The sequence below is a fragment of the Sminthopsis crassicaudata genome, chromosome 1, assembly GCF_048593235.1.
Source record: "Sminthopsis crassicaudata isolate SCR6 chromosome 1, ASM4859323v1, whole genome shotgun sequence".
In the NCBI taxonomy this organism is placed as follows: Eukaryota; Metazoa; Chordata; class Mammalia; order Dasyuromorphia; family Dasyuridae; genus Sminthopsis; species Sminthopsis crassicaudata.
Window position 1 is genome coordinate 18343138 of NC_133617.1, and position 19638 is coordinate 18362775.

At 50.5% G+C, this 19638-nt stretch overlaps 1 protein-coding gene across 1 annotated transcript in view; it reads right to left on the reverse strand.

Annotated features, from left to right (window-relative positions):
* Window positions 1–19638, reverse strand: part of FAM222A (family with sequence similarity 222 member A) — a 69113-nt gene that overhangs the window by 20928 nt on the left and 28547 nt on the right. The window contains exon 2 of the mRNA XM_074295401.1: window positions 6079–6205. Coding sequence (XP_074151502.1) covers window positions 6079–6160 — 82 coding nt within the window. The 5' untranslated portion in view covers window positions 6161–6205. The remainder of the gene's footprint in view (window positions 1–6078; window positions 6206–19638) is intronic.

Below are 19638 nucleotides of genomic sequence, written 5' to 3' on the forward strand. Positions count from 1 at the left end.
AGGAAACTGAGAAACTAAGTAGAGTCGATGGAGTTGTGAACTGATCCAACAAGTCTGAAGAACAATTTGGAATTAGGTTCAAAGAGCTCTAAAACTGTGCATACTTTTGATCCAGAAACACAACTACTAGGTCTGAATATCAAAGAGAGCAAAGAAAAGAGGAAAAGACCCATTTGTACCAAAAAAAAGTATACATGCTTTGTGGTGGCAAAGAATTGGAAATTACAGGGATGTCTGTCAATTGGGAAATGGCTGAAAAAGTGGTATAGGATTGTAATAGAATACTCTTCAGGGGGCTGTTTTCAAAAGATCCCTGCAAGACTCATAGGAACTGATGCAATGGGAAGTCAGCAGAAGAACCAGGTGAACATTGTACATAGTCATGGCAATATTGTAACAAGTAACCAACATTGTACATAGTCATGGCAACATTGTAACAAGTGACCAACATTGTATATAGTCATAGCAACATTGTAACAAATGACCAACATTGTACACAGTCATAGCAACATTGTAACAAATGACCAACCAGAGAGACTTGACAATTTCCTTGTTGGTAAAAAGGCTTTTTTACCGCCCAAGGTCCCGCTCAGTTCTAAATCTAGGAGCTAGGAGATCCCACCACCTTTTTGGCTGGGTGCAGAGGCTCCCAGGAAGGAGGGCTCATTGCTTTCCTCTTCTGTTCAGCTTTTGTGGAAGCCCCTCCCCCCTCCTTCCAAGACAGACTCTTCCCAGAGGAGCACGCCTTAAGATACCAGGCAAAGATGCTGTCCCTCTTTGGGCTGGCTAGGAAACAGACCATGGGGGCATTGTTTGTCCTTCAGAGCTGGAGGCCCAGCTCCCCAGTGGTCCTTATTTTTAGCCGCAGATGATTCAAAGTTTATATATCAATAGCATTACAATCAAGTCAAATATTTATTAGTGAGAAAGCCCCACACAGCTGAAATAAACAGGACTGTGTCCCAGGAAGGCCGTGCTCTCCCGGAGCCAAGAGATGGGGAGGAAGGCGCCAGGAGGCCAAAAGCCGGGGAGAGCTCCTGCCTCCTTGGGGTGGGCTAGCGGAGGCAGCATGAGGGAGGAGAGCCCCGGGCCTGCCATGGGCCTTTGCCGAATGCCTCAGCTGGCTAGCTCTCCCTCCTTTGCCTTCACCTGTCCCAGAGAAGCAGGGCTGAGCCCGGAGCAGCAGGCGCTCTCCCAAAGAAAGAGGATGGGGGGAGGGAGGGCTCGGCAGATGGGAACTCCGCAGCTGGACCTTGGCCTTCTCTCCCCACACTGGGTTCTTAGCCACCATGTCTCTCCCTTCAGGCTCCTCTCCCGCCCTCCCCATCCCCAGTTTCTCAGTCCCCGGGCCGGGGTCCAAGGGCAGGTCTTGGCCAAGTGACCCCCATTGTGGGTCTCAATTCAGGAGGGAGGGGTTGGCCAGGCTACCTCCCAGCTCAAAGCCCATGTTGTGGGGCCTGTTTCCCATCTGCCCGGGATACTGGAGCTACCTGGGAAGGACCAGCCAAGGTCAGCTTTGGAAGAAAAGCAGACTTTCATCAGGGCAGTGGGGGAGGGGGCCCAGGAGGAGCCGAGTCACTTCAGGACGCAACAGGGCGAGGGGGGGCTGCTCCAGGATCCCTCCCCGCCAGCGGCCCTTGGGCAGGGAGTGAGTCACCTCACCTATGGGTGAGATTCACCCCGAATTAATCAAAGGCCTGGCAGGCTAATAGGATTTACCAGCCACTTCTGGGCCTGACCTGGCCCTACCCCGCCTGGAGAACCTGGTGTGTGTGTGTGTGTGTGTGTGTGTGTGTGAGCCGGGGGGCCAAAGCCTAGGAAGTCAGGCTGCTCCAGAGTCTTTGGGGGTGGGGGTGTGGGGGGGAGGAGCTTGGTGCTGACCCTATCCCATCTGCCCAGCTCTACCCTCCCCCCCAGTGCTCAAAAGCAAAGGCAGAGGGCACAGGCCACACCCTTACTAAGAGATGCCAGCTCACTTCCCTCAGGTCTCAGGTCTTCAGGGAATGGCCTAGAACCCAGAGGCTCCTTCTAAGGCAAGATCTGTAGTCTGATGACTCAGAGCTGGAAGGAACCTCAAAAGCTGTTGGGTCTTGTCTCATTTTTTACAGAAAAGGAAACTAAGGCTCAGAGGGGAAGGTGAATGGATGGAGGGATAAAGGGTAGAGTAGAGCTCTGGGATTGGGCCTCTGATTCCTTCTACCAGTATTACTTCTGCTGAGAGATGGGCCAGGACATGACCAAGGGGGGGGCCCTTGGCCCCCAGGGTTTAACAGTGAGCTGAGAGGTGCCAGGCCCTCACTTGGTTCCCCCTATCTGGACTTGGGGAGTAAGGGAGGATGCTGTCCCTGCCTGTGTCTGGTTGGTGGGGAGGAGTCAAGCGGATGCTGCCCCTGCTTGAAGGGGAACAGACCTTTCTCACTCATTAGGCCCGACCAGGCCTGCTTGTTTTGGTCACCAGCTGAGCTGGGGCACTTGTGGGAAGGCCCGAGGCCGCCTATTTAATTTGCTTATCTCTCCATCCCTTCCTCCCTCCTCTCTATTCCTGGTCTCTTTAATTACCTGGTAAGTCAATGTCACTTTCAATAAGTCTAGAAGAATCCAAGTTGCCCAGAGCTCTGGGTCCAGTCTGGGGGGGAGGGAGGGCCAGGGTGGGCCACCAGCTGATTCTCCTCTGCAGGCAAAGGAAGCAGTTCTAGGACCAGCTGCCCCAGCCCCTCCCATCTCAGGGCCTCTTTGCCCTTCTTCCCCTTCCTGTCCGTGTCTCCACCCCCCCCTTCCCTCCTTTCTTCCCCCTCCTTCCCCTATCTCAGGTACTTTAGGGAGCTCATCCCCAGAAGCACCTTGGGCTAGCTTCCAGAATTTCTGCAAAATGAGGGGTATAGGGCTTGTTATCATCATGGACTCCTGTAACCATCATGGTGAAGTCTGGGGACCCTCATGGGAAGTCAGAAGGACAAAATTAAATATATCAAATAAAACTCAGTATGTAGGAAACCAAAAGGCATAAAGACATGATTTTCACTAGCAAATTCATAGAGCCCTGTGGACTCTAATTAAGAACTTCAGATCTGGAGAATGTTTTTAGGCCCCTCTAGCCCTGACATCCTCTCCTACCTCTGATATTCCCTGTTCTAATGGCCCTCCCAGCTCTAACTTTGTCTTTTATTCCATCTCACAAAAAGTGACTATATCCCTTTGGAAAGCTAAGCCTTCTACCTGATCAAGTAACTCCATCCCATCCTGTCTCCTCCAACAGATTGCCTTCCTGGCCTCCCACTCTCACTTATTTCAATCTCTCCCTACTCATTCCCTTCTGCCTACAAATATGCCCTGTCCCTCCCATCCTGAAACACCCTGCACTGATCCTTCCATCCTCAATAACTATCACCTTATGGAATTCTTCCGTCCTTTGTAGCTAAACTCTTCCAAAGGCTATTATTATAGCCTTTCCCTCCTCTCACTCTTTTCTTAACCCCCTATAATCTGCCTTCTGACCTCATCATTCCACCCGAGTTGCTTTCTCCACAGTTACTTATTAGCTGCCAAATCCAGTGGCCTTCTCTCAAAACTCATTTTCCTTGACCTCTCTGCCCCCACCTTTGACACTGCTGATCACTCTCCCCCAATATTCTCTTCTCTTTAGGTTTTCAGGACCTGCCTCCTGGTTTTCTTCCTCTCTACTTTTTCCTTCTTGACCTTCTCAGCTGGACCCTCCTCCAGGTCAGACTATCCATAAGTCTCCCTCAGGGCTTTATCCTGGGCCCACCTCTTCTCCCACTATTCTACTTCACTTGGTGAAGCTCCCATGGATTCAGTGACCATCTGATGATTCTCAAATCTACTTGTATTGCCTCAGTCTCTGCTGACCTCCAATCTTACATCTCCAGTGGCCTTTCAGGCATCTTGAATTTAATATGCAAAAGACATCTTAAAGGCTTCATGTCCAAAACAGAGCTCACTCTCTTTCCCCCCAAACCCTCTTTCCCTCCTACTTTCCCTGTACTAATAGGGAAGGCACTAGCATCTCTAGTACCCTCAATTCCCAGACGAGGAGGAAGCTGGAACTTTTCACTCTCTCATCCCCCCAGATTCAATATGGCACCAAGGCTGTCAGTTTCACCTCTGTAGCATCTTTCATCAGTTTCACCTCTACAGCATCTCTCATCAGTTTCATCTCTGTAGCATCTCTCATCAGTTTTACCTCTGCAGCATCTCTCATCAATTTCATCTCTGCAGCATCTCTCATCTATTTCACCTCTGTAGCATCTCTCATTAGTTTCACCTCTGCAGCATCTCTTATCACTTTCACCTCTACAGTATCTCTCATCAGTTTCATGCTTGCAGCATCTCTCACAAGTTTCACCTCTGCAACATCTCTCATCTATTTTATCTCTGCAGCATCTCTCATCAGTTTCACCTCTGCAGCATCTCTCCAATGGACCCCCTTCTCTGCCCACCCTCTGGTACAGACCTTTATTATTTCACTCTGCTGTGAGGGTCTCTGAGGGATCCATTGCCTTCAGTCTCTTCTCACTCTAATCTATCCTCCAAACATTAAAGGACTGAAGTGTTACTCATCTTCTCAATAAACTGCAGTGGCTCCCTATCATATCCAGGAGTAAACATAGTTTTCTGCTTCACACCCAGGCCCCTCCACCTTTTCTGTCTTCTCACACCTCATTCCTCAACATGTCTTTTTGATTCAGTGGCACTGACTTCCTGGCAGGACCCTCTATCTCTCAGCTCCGGGCATTCTCTCTGGCTGTCTTCCTTCCCCAGAATGCTCTCTCTCCTCCTCTCTGCTTCCTGACTTTCTTCAAATCCCAAATAACTCCATTCCGCTGCCTTCACTCTATTTCCTCTTTATCCTGCATTTAGCCTTGCTCATTACCTTCCCCATTAGATTGTAAGGTCTCAGGGAGCAGGGCAGGCCTCTTTTGGTATCCCCAGTGCCTGGCATACAATAGGCCTTGTTAAGTGTTTACTGGCTGCCTGACTAAGCTCTGCTACTTGGGACTCTATGACCCCATGTGACCCTCTTAGATTCCTCCTTCTATGATTCTAAGCTCTGTCTTTCCCCCAGATTTCAGCACAATTTAATTAAACTGAGCAGAGCCTCTTGCTCCAAGCAGCAATCTTGGTCATCCAGCTTCTGTGGGCAGAGCTCTCAATAAACTAGTCATGCTGTGGGACACCAGGCACCTCCAATTGTTAACACATCCTTCCTTCTTTCCTTAGGTCATAATGGAGTTCAAATAGAATTGATAATTCTAGGGCAGAAGGGACCTAAAAACCATGAGGCTCAGGCCCTGCCTGGGGCAGGTGAGGTGCTACTATGTCTTATCTGTTTACATATACTATCTGTATACTTCACACATATCTGTACATTGCACAGATGAAACAAAGGGGGACTAGAACCAGATCCAGAACAATGGGCTATATCAGACTAAACAGGGGACAGTTAAAGAAGCTAAGATTGAGAGAGAGAAGGCTGAAAGCAGCCTTCGACATTATCTAATCTGGATTCTTTAAGTTTCCCTTTCACAGTTATGGAAAGCCTAGAGACCCCTTCTCATCTTTTCCAATGCCTGAGATGAAATTCAGAAGATTACAAAAGAAAACAACTATGTTGAAATAAATTATCCAAATATTAGAGAAGCAAATTCTGGGATTTGAGTTAAGGAGACCAGCTCCTCCCCACCCCCACCTCCTCCATTTTACAGTCATTTTTAAGTCGCTCTCTCCAGACCAGGAAAGCAGCACGAGGCAGAGCTGGAGTTTGAATTCAGGTCCCCTTCATCTTAAGACTCCTCCTGCTCTCCCTAAGAAGTTATCTAGACTAATCTCATTTTCCACAGGGTGAAGGTTAAACCCAGAGATGGCTTGCTCCATATCGGATGAAAGTGAAGGCACGACAGAAGTTTGGCCCCCAGGGGTCCAAGTTATGGGACTGAGCTCTCCTCCCAGAGGAGGCTCCCTGGGGATGCTGGGATACTGTTTCTACCAAACATGGACAGGTGTGGATCTGACCGGAGATCCAGGGGCTTCCCCTCCGCCCTTCCCAATCCCCACACTTACACTTTCGGAGCTCCAGGGTCTTGTTGGGGCAGGGGAGATGCTGAGGGGGTGGGTTCTGAGTTCGCTGCAGACAGGCCAACATGGTGGAGATGTAACTGGGGCCCGGGCCTCACGGAGCTCTGTCACACTGCAAGGTAAGAGAAGAGCTGATTACTGGAGGGCTGCAGTTAGAGGCCAGGGAAGCGGGGAGAGACATTTCTAGTTTAGCTCAAATGGGAAGAATGGAAGACCTCAGAACTCAACTCTAAGAAATCTTTAATTTCATCAGCCCAACCCTCCATTTTATAGATGAGAAAACTGAGGCCCACAAACTAAGGTAGCTTGTCCAGGGTCACACAGATATAGTAAGTGGTAGGCTTAGCATTTGAGGCACGACCTTCTGACACCAAATCCAGTGTTTTTATTGTATTTTAAAATAACTATTTCATTGATGCTCTTGTTGGAACTCTCCTCACTCCTGCCAAGAAGAGAACTGTCCCTTGTAACAAATAAGTGTGATTAAATAAAACACAGCATCCCATTATGACCTACACCCGATTCTACAGCCAGAGTCCAACAGGATTCTTATGAGAGGAAGACTTGTTTTAGGCCAGAGGACCTGGGTTCAAATGCTCCCCCTCCTGTGGGCCACACCCTAAGTCCTTTCACCTTCATCTATTAAAAAAAAGGAGGGGATTACACCAGGAGGCGTTTGTTGATGCTCAAGGACCACTGTCCTCTTGAAATATGAGCCAACTTCTCCCTCCCCGATATTTGACAGATGGGGAAACTAAGGCTCAAGGATGTTTTGATTCTAGATAGAATGGAGCTCCCCACTCCCAGGCCTTTTCTCTCACTGTGTCACAGAAGAAGATGTGGGACTGACCTCCCCAAAATGGGAACCCCTTTTTCTTTTCTAAAAATGCTTTTCAGTTTACATAACTGATTCCTCTTTTAATGAGCAAAGTACAAGGTGTGTGGGAGGTTACCCTCATTTTTCAGATAAAGAAACTGAACCTCAGAAATGTTGCGCCACGTGTACAGTCACAGACTGAGCGAGGGTTAGGGCTGGACAGAGACCCGGGACTTGCCACTGGGCCCCATGCTGCACCCTGAATCACCTCTGACACCTGGGCACGCTGACATTTGACTTTCACTCGATCTCAGGTCCCCCTCCCACTGTAATAGGCAATGTTTATATGGTGCTTCAAGGCTGGCCAAGCCCTTGCCAGGCTCTATCATTTATCCTCATAGCAATCACCCTAAGAGGCAGATACTACTATTATCATACCCATTTCGCAGTTATGGAAGCTGAGGACTGAGGCAGATTTTGCCCCAGCTGCCATCTTTCCTTCTTTCTCTATACTGCATTTCCTTCAGTGTCTCTTCTCTCCCTTTCTTCTTTATCTCCTTTTGCCTCTCCCTCCTCCCTCCACCAACAAAGACCCTGAGATCTAGAGTCAGAGGCCCTGAGTTCAAATCCCAGCTTCGCCATAGATTGCATGTATGACCTTGGGCAAGGCCCTTTCCCTGAGGACTTCCATATACACAAGGGGTCAGCTAAGAGCAGGGGGGTCAGCCTCCCACAGAAGACGGGCGCTTCCACCACACTGATGCCCTTTCCAAACAGAACACAATCCACGTTCTGTTGTATTTTTATTTTCTGCAGTATTTCCCAATAACAGTTTCATCTGATTTGGGCCCATCCTGTATATGGCTGAGTAGGGGCCATGCCGGGTTGCCTCCAGCTCTTGAGGTTCCCTCCGCTCCATCCTCTCCCCCTGGTTTCCATCCTGTTCCTTCTGTCTCCCCTAGGAGCACAGAGAACGAGTGGGTCTCTTTCTCTGGTCCCCTCTGCGGGCTCAGGCTGGAAGCAACTTCAGGCCTTGGAGCTTTTTCCTTCTGAGATTCTCTTTGATTTTATTTTGAATTTCTCAATAGTATTCAAGGTTCAGCCTTCATTTTCGTAAGACTTTGTATTCCAAATTTTTCTCCCTCCTTCTCTCACCTCTCTGTCCCTCTCTCCCCTCTCCCCTCCCAAGGATAGCAGATTGAACATGTGCAATCCCCTTAAATATGTTTAGACAGGACATGTTGTACAAGAAAAATCAAACCAAAAGAGAAAGACAGAAAAACCCCAAAGTGAGAAGAGTCTGTGTGACTCAGAGTTACCCTCCACGCTTCTCTCTGATGGTACCCCTCCACCCCCCCAGTCTCCTGGAATTGTCTGCCCCGTCTGCCGGCCAGACTGAGCCCCACTCCTACGTGGGTGTTGGGGGGTGCCGGACGCAAGGGATCTCATTTGAGAGAACTGCAGTGATCACCATCCTAGCATTGGGACCTGCCCCCATGGGCCTCCACCCAAGCCACAGACCAAACCCCAGTCCCAGCCGCAGATGGGCTCTGGTCAGGGACTAAGCCCTCATCCCAGCCACAGGCCGGGCCCTCAGTCTGGGCCACTGGGCACCAGACAGTGGAGGCCCAGTGTCATCGCCTCAGAACTCGCTGGGCAAAGCCACGTATGAGCACCCACCATGGAGGCCCTGGTCAGGCCGGAGTCCGGGGGATGACGCGGACACTGAATCCCGGTCAGAACCGACTTTAGCGGTCTCCTAGTCCACATCTTCTGTCTTCAGAGGGCTCTGCCTGTGCTTGGAGGTGGGAAGTGTCTTACCCAAGGCTCCAAAGGACCAGCCCCCCTCTGACTTCCTTGTACAAGGTCAAGGAGTTCCTGTCTGACTCTCCATAGCAGGGCTTGGCCACTTCCTTCTCCAGCTGAAGATGAAGAAACTGAGGCAGATGGAGCTGAGCGACTCACCCAGGGTCACCAGCTAGCAAAATCTGGCCCTGGACTCTCTCTCCTGTGCCAGCTGTTGCCCAGGGGGGGAAGGGCCCAGTGACTGGGGAGAGGAGAGGTGGGTATGAGAGAAAGGCGACGTGGCTCTGGAAGACTGAATCTCCCTCCAGACTGAAGGTTCTTGGGGAGATCCACTTTCTTCCCCAGACTCGGTTTCCATGCCAGCTAAAACAAGGGGCTGGGACTAGAGAGATCATAGATGAAGATCTGGAAGTGACTTTTGCAGATGAGGAAACTGAGGCTGGAGAGCATCCACAAGCACTCTGTAGGTGCTCACTTCATCCTGACGGTGGAGGCAAGGAGGCCAGCAGCCTCCCCAACCTTTCTCTCTCCTCCCCCTTCCCCGGGTCCTGACTCATAGACAGCAGGGCTGAAAGGAAAGCTGAGGGAGGCCAGACAGCCTCCTGGGCAAGTACCCACTTGTGGCTGGGAGATCTGAGGTCTCCCTCGGGCTGGGCCTCTAATTAAACCTGTATGACAGCAGGCAAGTTGCAACTCTCAGGGCCTCAGTGGCTTTATCTGTAAAGTGGGGCTAATAATACCCTAAGCTACCTTCTTGCCAGGGTCAGATAAGGGCACAGCATGGAGCCTCCCCCCACATGCCCAGGCTGTGATTACTGTTATTAATAAGAACGACACAAAACACAAGAAGAGTCTTGTTTAATCCAAAGTCGGCGCCAGAACAAAGCTACTCTCCAACCTAACAGACCGGGAGAGGGAACAATAAGGGTCCTGAGGATCTGAGATTTCCGGGGGAAGGCATCATCCTTCATTCCCTTATTCACACTCTCATCGAGCCCCTCTTAGAGAAGCTCAAGAGAACAAGGGTTCGAATGCTGATTCTGCCTGTTTGAACTTCCTAAGTTCGGGCACTTCCCTCATCTGTAAAATAAGAGCAGAGCTGAGGATCATCCAGATCCCTAGAAAGTCTGACAGTCAATCAGCAGAGTCCGCTCTGAGGGAAAGAAAATTGGATGGGAGGCAGAGATCCTGGATTCGAATCCTGGGTTTCCCCCTTGTGCAAGTCTCTTCCCCACCCTGTGACTTAATTTCCCCATCCAGAAGCCAAGGGAGCGAACGAAGTGATGTCTGAGGTCCCTTTTTGGCCACTTTTGCACTAGAAGTATTTCTGGTGGCCATACTGTAACTTTTCACATCTGGGGATGGCGCTCCTGGTATGTTGTGCCCCTCCCCTGGCCTCTTCCTTGACCTGAGTCCCTCACTTAGCCTTCCTGTCCCAGGGCTTGCCTGTGTAGGCCATTATCCACCTCCTGCCCCTTTGAAAATGAACTTAATTTGGGGGCAGCTAGGTGGTGCACCAGCCCTGGAGTCAGGAGGACCTGAGTTCAAATCTTGCCTCAGACACTTAAACCCTTCCTGGCTGTGTGACCCTGGGCAAGTCACTTAACCCTAATTGCCTCAGCAAAAAAATTAAAAAGAAAATTAACTCCATTTGTCCTAGCTACTGGGATTCCCAGTGTTTTGAGTTCTGGAAGCCCCTTCCCCAAGCCTCAGCCTGGCTTCTCTCCTCCACCCTAAACCCCAACCCCTTCCTTGTGAGGGAGGGAAACCGAAAACTTGGTATTCCCAACAGCGGAGCTCGTGAACATAATCCTAGATTTGGGGAAAAGAAGAATGGGGAGTGGGAGCTGGGGGGGGGGGATGATGGGGGGGATGGGAAGAAAGGAAAGTTATTTAATACTAAACAGGTGTCTGCAGCCTGAAATTGCAAGGCCTCTGCTAATAATGAAGTATTCATGAGGAAAAGCCTTTTCCCCGCGACTTCCTCAAGATCCTAATTTCACAACAAGCTCCTTGTTACGAGGCAATTATTGCAATCTTGTATTTCCCGAGCCTCCGCCGAGCGAGATGGACCGGCTGAGACTCCCATCTGTCCCAGCCCTGCTAACTCACTCGCCGGCAGTGAAAGACAATCACAGAACTACCTTTCATTATCCCTATTCTACTCGCAGCAAAGGTGCCGTGAAAGAAATGATTTCCTCTGAAAGGGACTTTTATTCAGTTTCAAAACCAATTTTCTCCTATTACTGTCTCAAAAAAAAAAAAAAAAAAAGGGAGGGAGGGGGAGGGGAGGGGCTGTTTTTATTCCCCACATTACAGGCTGTGTTAATGCAGCTCGGGCTGGCAATAAAAGCCACAGTATCCATTTTCCGGCTTTGATTTCTGGTAATTTTAAAATATGCCATTACAATCAGGCAGAAATTATACAGTTTAAAAAAGGAATGAAGCGCTGCTTAGAGAAAGGATGAATGCACTTGACTGCTGAGAGCCGGGAGCCTGTCCTCGGGGGACTCAAGAGGGTAATGGAGCTTTGGTTTGAGAGAGTCCCCTACACAGGCGTCCAGGCGGCCCCCATCTATGGAGAGCCCCCCAACCTGCACATATTCAGACATCCAGATGGGAGGCGGGAGAGAACGGGGGCTCAGAGATAACCTCTGATATTTGTTAGTGGGAGGGAATGGGGGCTCAGAGCTACTTCTGATATTTGTTAGTGGGAGGGAATGGGGAGCTCGGAGCTACTTCTGATATTTGTTAGGAGGAGGGAATGGGGGCTCAGAGTCACCTCGATATTTGTTAGGAGGAGGGAATGGAGGCTCAGAGTCACCTCGATATTTGTTAGGAGGAGGGAATGGGGGCTCAGAGTCACCTCGATATTTGTTAGGAGGAGGGAATGGAGGCTCAGAGTCACCTCGATATTTGTTAGGAGGAGGGAATGGGGGCTCAGAATCACCTCGATATTTGTTAGGAGGAGGGAATGGGGGCTCAGAGTCACCTCGATATTTGTTAGGAGGAGGGAATGGGGGCTCAGAGTCACCTCGATATTTGTTAGGAGGAGGGAATGGGGGCTCAGAGTCACCTCGATATTTGTTAGGAGGAGGAAATGGGGGCTCAGAGTCACCTCGATATTTGTTAGGAGGAGGGAATGGGGGCTCAGAGTCACCTTGATATTTGTTAGGAGGAGGGAATGGGGGCTCAGAGTCACCTTGATATTTGTTAGGAGGAGGGAATGGGGGCTCAGAGTCACCTCGATATTTGTTAGGAGTGGGAGGGAATGGGGGCTCAGAGCTACTTCTGATATTTGTTAGTGGGAGGGAATGGGGGCTCAGAGCTACTTCTGATATTTGTTAGGAGGAGGGAATGGGGGCTCGGAGCTACTTCTGATATTTGTTAGTGGGAGGGTGTAACGTGCTCTCCTGGCAGTTACAATTACTAGTCTGTCCTAGACCCACCAGAGTACCTTTGACCACTGTCCTCTGCAGTGTGAACTCTACCCGGCTCGCCTCCTCTGAGGCCTTCAAAAGTCTCTGGCCACAATCTCTTGAATCTGTAGCTTAATAACCGGTAGCGCACTCAAGAACAGCCACATGTAATCTTAAAAGCCTTTATTATACCTACTCACATAATGCCCTAAATGATGCCCTGACTTGTTGGTTCCCTAGTGAACACCTGGTCAGAAGACCCATGTGTTCACTACCAAAACCCTTACCTCTTTTGGCTATCCATCTTGGCTTGGCCACCCAGGCTGGGGAGCCAGGGTGAAGAGCGCCAGATTAAAGAGAGCGATTGCTGCCTGCAATGGGCTTACATAGGGCCTGTGAGGTCACACACACAGCCAATCAGCGAGAGAGTCACCCATTACGAAGCTATCTCAATATGGCCAGGATCCCGCCCAAGGGCAGTCCTAATATCCACAGAAATTACTTCTGGGCCTCAATCTCCCGATGCACTGTGTCCACCCATTTAAAGGGCCCTTACAGGAGGGAATGGGGGCTCAGAGTCACCGCAATATTTGTTAGGAGTGGGAGGGAATGGGGGCTCGGAGCTACTTCTGATATTTGTTAGGAGGAGGGAATGGGGGCTCAGAGTCACCTCGATATTTGTTAGGAGTGGGAGGGAATGGGGGCTCAGAGCTACCTCTGATATTTGTTAGGAGGCGGGAGGGAATGGGGGCTTGGAGCCACCTCTGATTTTGCTAGGACACAGGAAGGAACGGGGGCTCGGAGCCCACATTTGCTAGTTCAGCAAGCCCAGGCAAGAAACCACCTCTACAGGTCTCAGTGTCCTCATACATAAAATGGGAATCCCTCACTCCATCCATAAGCATTTATTAGGACAAGAAATGATGAAAAGAGATGGCAAGGATGACTTAGGTCTTGGTTCTCACCTCCCCGGACCATTATGAAGCTCACAAAGTGATTTCTTTTTTCCTTTGAATCCCAGGACCCGATGCAGGGCCTAGACACAGAGGAGATGCCCGGCCGAGGCTGGCTAAAAGGCTTGCAAAAATAAGGAACTAGGACTGTCATGACTGTTGACCCTAGCTCTTCCCACGCTCATCTGCCCTATTCTGCCCCCACATACGTTTATACCAGAATTCTGTTCTGAGATTCGGGGATCCTGGCTGCCCATCTGTCTGTCTAAACTCTGACTCAGGAGAACCAGGCAACAGCCGCGCGTCCCAGCTGGAGTCTTAAGAGACAGAACCTGCCTTTACAGGCCATCCCACCTGACCACCTCTAGATCAGCATGGCAGCCACGGAGCATGGGGAGGCGGGACAACCTGGCTTTAAGCCCCCCTCAGACACTTCCTGTACAGCAGGCAAGTTGTTCATCCTTGATAAGCCTCAGTTTCCTTATCTGTAAAATGGGGGCGCTGTCTCTCACAGGGTTACTGTGAGGATTAAATGAGTTTGATTTTCATATATTTATACACAGACAAATGTGAGCCCTAACAGACACACAGATGTCCACGTGTGCGTGTGTCTGTGCTACATTTTGTCACTTTTGAAATACCATCTAAATGTCAGGTACCATTAAAACCTAAGGATTACTGTAAAGATCCAGAGCAGGTTAGGGCCTGCATCGAGAAACAGCATCAGTGTTTTCCCTCCCCAAGCCATTCCCAGAACCATGGAACATCAGAGTGGGCAGGGGTCTTAGAACAGGGGATGTCAGGTCTGGGAGGGAGCTTAGAACAGGGGATATCAGGGCTGGGAGGGAGCTTAGAACAGGGGATGTCAGGGTTGGGAGGGGCTTTAGAACAGGGGATGTCAGGGCTGGGAGGGAACTTAGAACAGGGGATGTCAGGGCTGGGAGGGAGCTTAGGACAGGGGATGCCAGTGGGATGGCCTAGTCCATGTCTCCCATTTATGCTCAAGATAAAGAGACTGGGGCCTAAGCTTGCCCTACCTCCCAGAGCCAACAGATCCTCTGGCCTTAGTGCCCCGGTCTCCCCCCGCCTCTTGCTCCGGTCCTGCCCTCTCTCCATCAGGGTCGGGTGTCTACCCAGGCTCTTCCTCCCCGTGGCCTTGGGGAGGCCATCCCTTCCCATCAGCTGATGGCTCCAGCCCTGGCAGGCTTAGTCGGCTCCATCTGCACGGGCACTAATTCCAATCAGCCGGATCCGATTTAGCTCAAGCTGTCCCGGTTCTTCCCTTGAGCAGGGAGGATGCTCAGCAGTTTTCTGGCCTGTCCTGGGAGCTGGGAGCCCGCCCTCCTCTGGGCCATCCCCGGCTCTGATGCTCTCTGTGGCCAGCCCTGCCTCTGCCATTATGGCAGCCATTTTCCAACGCCCCTGACCCTCCTCCTGACTCTGCTCTAGAACCTGGGCCAGCTCTGAGAACTTCAGCAGCAGCACTTTCCCCAGAGCCTCAGGCTTCATGGGCTGTTAATGTAGAAGTAACATCCTCACATTAACTGCCCTAGGCACTGTAGAAGAAGCGATTTTATCTCGCACTGTAGAAAAATGGACTCTTATTGTTGCCTGTATCTCTTCATCTTCCTCACCTCCCCTACCCCTAAGAAGGCCAACAACAGCAGCCAAGGGGGATGGGCCGAGGGGGAAGGTCTGCAAAGGGTCTTTAGAACCTAGCTTTCTGCAGGTCCTCCAGACGGGCCTTGGTCTCAGCAGGATGGACACCACGAGAATGGACAGGGATAGAGTTGAGAGTCTTTATTCTGGCCCAGGCTTGAGCTTAGTGCAGGAAGCAGGAGAGCTACCAGGAAGATGGTCAAGGATGGAGTGACTCGTTTCCAGTCCTCTCAGCCCTTAAATAGCCTTTTACAATTACATCACTACAGCACACTGAGCATGTGTGAACTAGAAAACCGTTACATCACCAGGCTAAGTATCTATGTGAACTAGAGAACCATCATCTCATCAGTCCCACATTGTTGAAGTATCCTTGTCCAGAGTTTCCGGCCCTCTACAAGAACATAGCACTGTCTTATCAATGTTGGAGGGGGCTTGGAACGGGGGGAGTCAGAGGGGGGGTTTAGAAATCCTCCAGGCCAGGAATTTGAAAACTCTATTTCCAATTAATTGGTTTCCTTTGGATTCCTATACACCTTAATTAGAGAGAGACAGAGACAGAGACAGAGACAGAGACAGAGACAAAGGGAGGGAGAGAAAAGAGCAGCAGACCAGACAGCCCCTTGGGGGACTGGACATAACACCCCCGGTGAATCTGCAGAGGAGAATGGAAAGGACTGAGCAGACCGTGGGCCCCCCAGGAGATAGCAGAGCCTGGAAGTGCCAGAGGAGAAAGCTGTTGTCTGTCCTTGCTTCTGGAACAGGAGCAAAGAGGGGGCTCTTGACTTGGGTGTGAATCGGATTGAGGGGCGGCAGGGCTGAAGCTTCCCAGAGCAGAAGGTGGTCAGCAGGGCCTGGCACCCCGAGGGCTTCAGGATGCTGAGGGCAGCTTCTCTCTGACTTGGAGGACAGCTCCCGGCCATCGGATGCAGGGGTTCCTGGCCAGAGCTCGCCCGCTCCCCACATGGCCTGTGAGAGCGCAGGGAGGTCACCCCCTTGCAGGAAGAAACCCATGGGAGGGGAAGGAGCCGCCGTTTTCCGGAATTCCCTCTGGCATCCCCCCCTTAAAGGCCCTTCCCAAGCTCTGATCCATATGTGGACAGACCTTTCTTGGGTGTCTGCGCTGGTTCTCGCTCCCCATCGTGCAGTGGACAGGTTGACAGAAGGGACGACTGAGACCCCAGAGGTCAAGATTCAGGGATTTGCCGAGGAGGGTCAGCCTCCAGATCTGGAGGGGCCTCAGGAGCTAATCTCCTCATTATGGGAGGACAGAGAGGGACCAGCTAGGGGGTTACCTTATGTACCCCCATTCATTGTAAGGAGAAAGGACTTAAGATGCTCACAGCTGGGAGGATCCACTTAGTTCAATATCTCCCCATTTACTGGGGAGGAAACTGGGCTCAGAGGAAGGCACGACTGCTCAAGGTCATGGAGGTCACAAGAGGCTGGGGTGCACGGGAACCCACATAACAGGTTTTCCCATCCTCTGAGGCTTCTCCTGCCCAAGGTTATGTGACTATTTCAACAGTGAACCTGGGCTTGACCTGAGGGGTGCGGGCTGCCACTGCCCCTCCCCGAGCCCACCCCCAATACCCTCTGGGAAACCCAGCCCCCCTCAGATCATCTTCCCCCCAAGCCCAGGGAAAGCCCCTCCTTAATCCAGGGGAGAGGATTGCCCTGGGAAGCTGCTGCTAATTTTGAAACCCTATCTCCAAATCGGACTATTTATAAGCCCAAGGTCTTTGTGACTTTAATAAAAAGGGGGGGCTGTCGAAAGCCCCGGTGATAGAATGCTCTGGCACCTTCTCTGACACCGGGGCCGATAAGGCCCCTTATCTGAGGGCTGCGCCTCCGAGAAGGTCTCCTCTGCCAGATAACTCCTCCGCAGCTGTCGATAGACCCTTTCAGAGCCTGGGATTTAGATAAAGGAAAATGTGACAGGAGGGGGAAAGGAGAGAGAGAAAGAGAGAGAGAGAGAAAAGAAGGAACTTTCAAAGTCTGAGAATGAATTGAGTTTACCCGGCTTGCCTTGAGAGAACAATGAATAAAAGATGGATGGTGGAAGCTTGCAGCCTGTATTTTTTATTAAAAGACTGGGGGGAAATCTGTGGGTTAGCCCCAGCCTCCATTTGTCATCTTCCCCTGCCCCTGGTCAGCTCCAAGGCTGCTGGGAGGGGGCTCCTGGAGAACGGGGCCCCCAATCAAAGACGGGTCTGGCGAGAGACCAGCTTCCTGGTTTGGGGTTAATCTGGTCCCTTGGGGAGGGGAACAAGCCAAAAAAAAAAACCAGGAAAAGAAACAGAAGCTTAAACCCATTCCAATTCTTGCTAGCACCTGCTGGACCCAGCCAAGTCTGGGGGTCTCTAATTCAGGGGCTTGGGGATGGGAAGAAAGATGGGAACAAGGAAAAAAAACAAGAGGGGGGATTCTCTTGGGAGACCATTCCAGGAGACTAAGAGTTCATGGCTGGAGAACAGGGATTCTTGACTGTATGACCTTGGACCAGCAACTGCCCTCTTTGGGTCTCAGTTCTTCCCAGGAAAATGAAGAAGGAAGGGGTGGACTGGCTGGTACTGTTGGATGCTTCTGGACACCCATCTCCTGGAGCTGGGAGGCCTTTGAGATCTCCCCAATTCTAGCCCTATGGTTCTATAAATAAAGGGTCCCTCTCTCCTCATTCCAAAACAGACCCAGCCAAGTCATTCCAGACACATGAAAAATGGGTCCACAAGGGACCCTCTTATCAAGAGTCAAGCAGACACTGAGCAAATCCCTTAAAAGCAAGGCTCCCCCAAATGGTGGCCACGGGGTTATCCGTCTCACTCACTCTGTCTCTCTGTCTTTCTATCTCTCTCCCTTCTCTTAGCCTCTCCTTCTCTCTCTTCCTACCTTTCTCCTTCCCTCCCTTGCAAAATTATGATTTATCAGAATTTTGATTAAAATATTTTATATACTTACATACCCGGGTTAGTAAAAATTTCTCAGGCAAAAAGGGGTCATGAGTGGAAAAAGATGAAAGAATATTCCCACAGCCCTGCACAGGATCTAGCACACAGTAGGTGCTTAATAAGTACTTGGCTGAAATATGCAGCAAATATATACCAACTGAATCCCAGGTAGTTTGGTGAATCCTGCAAGCTGGAACACTCAGGAAAAGCTTTCTGCAGCTGTAGGGCTTATGCTGAGTGTTAAGAGATTTGGAGGTGGAAGAAGGCTGAACTTAGAGGTAATCTATTCCAACCCCCTCATTTTTATAGAAGAACAAACTAAATGATATGAGCCCCAGAAAAATAAAAATAGATCATTATCAGCTAATTCCATCCATAGGATTACAGACCCAGAGCTAGCTGGCCTGAGGATCAGTAAAGTCTGACCCTCTGGTTTCTTCACATGAGGAAACTGAGGCCCTAGTAAGGTGTCAAGTCAACAAACATTAATTTCGGGCCTACTGGGTGCTGGGCACTATGATAAGTATTGGGGATGCCCTAAAGGAGCTTGTTGTCTAAGGGGGAAGACCCCGTGAAAACACAAAATACAAGATCTATAAGGTAAAGTGGAAATAATTGACGGGGAGAAGATGGTGGAATAGTGGCAAGAGTTGGGATCTGGACTCAGTTCTCCTGACCTGGACTCCTTCCACTCCGGAAACACACCTGTCTAGAAGGCTTCCAATGAGCATCAGTGGGGACACAGCTTTAAAAATGACCAAGTCTCTGGTCTCAGGGACCTCATCCTAAAATTGTTCAAGGATGCTCATCCCAGAATCATTCTGGAGAAGGGCTGGGAGACCGGGGGATCAGGGGCTGTTTTGTGCTCCAGAGACAGAGAAGGGAGGCTCCCTTTACTTCCCCCAAGTTCAGGTTCCCCATCTGTAAAATGGGGAGATTAATAGCAGCTTTCCTCCCTCCAAAGTTGCTGCAGATGGGATGCCCAGATTAGAGGCAGAATACACGGTAGCTCTTAGCCTATCAAGCTCTCAACCAAGATTTGTGAAATGGGAAAGAATGGAACCTCCCCTTCTCCTCACAGCAATTTAGCCCCAGTTCCTTCTTCCCAGCCCGAAATACTCATTTATGATATGTATATATTAATCTATATTAGTAGTAGTATTAATATTTATTTATTTAGATATTATTAGTATTAACAAAATACTAATATATATATATATATATATACCAAATTATTGTGCCCTTTTTACAGATGAGGAAACTGAGGCAGACAAGTTGAGATTCAGCTAGCCAGGGCCCAAGGCTGGATCGGACCTCAGACCGGAGCCCCCTAGGAAGGACGCTGCAGACGTCCCGAGGTGCTTGGCAGAGTCTCACAGGCCAGCCCTGTCTGGTAGCTCCCCTCCTCTTCCCCAAATCCAGAGGGCAAGTGAATCAATTAGTGGAGGCGGCTGCCTGTGGCAGAATGAGTTAATACGGAACAGGAAAGGTCACTCCTCATAAGTTATGAGAAAGCATAAAATCCAACCTGGAGCCCCACTTGGGCCGCCACATTGCCGAGAGGCTCCCATAAAGCTCCGGCCAGCCAGTCCTCCCCACTCCCCGGCTGGAGGCAGCGGCTTCTGCTCCCCCCGCCCCCCTCCTCTCCTCCCTCGCTCCCTCCCCCTCCCCACGCTGAGCCCCAGGCCTTTCAGGGCACCCTGTTAATAATTAAATGTTAATCTAAAAAGCAATTTGAGCTGCGGGGCTCCGCAGATCTGCTTAGAGATTGCATTAGCATGGCAGCAGCAGGGGCAATTTCCCTTCGCCCCTCTCCTCCGATCCTTAATGTCCACCCACCTCCGGGTGCCCCTGCTGCTGGGCCTGAGGAAGGTGGGAGTGCCGGACAGAGGAGGAGGGGACGGTTCCCAGTCCCACCTGTGGCAGACTCTGGAGGGGGCCCC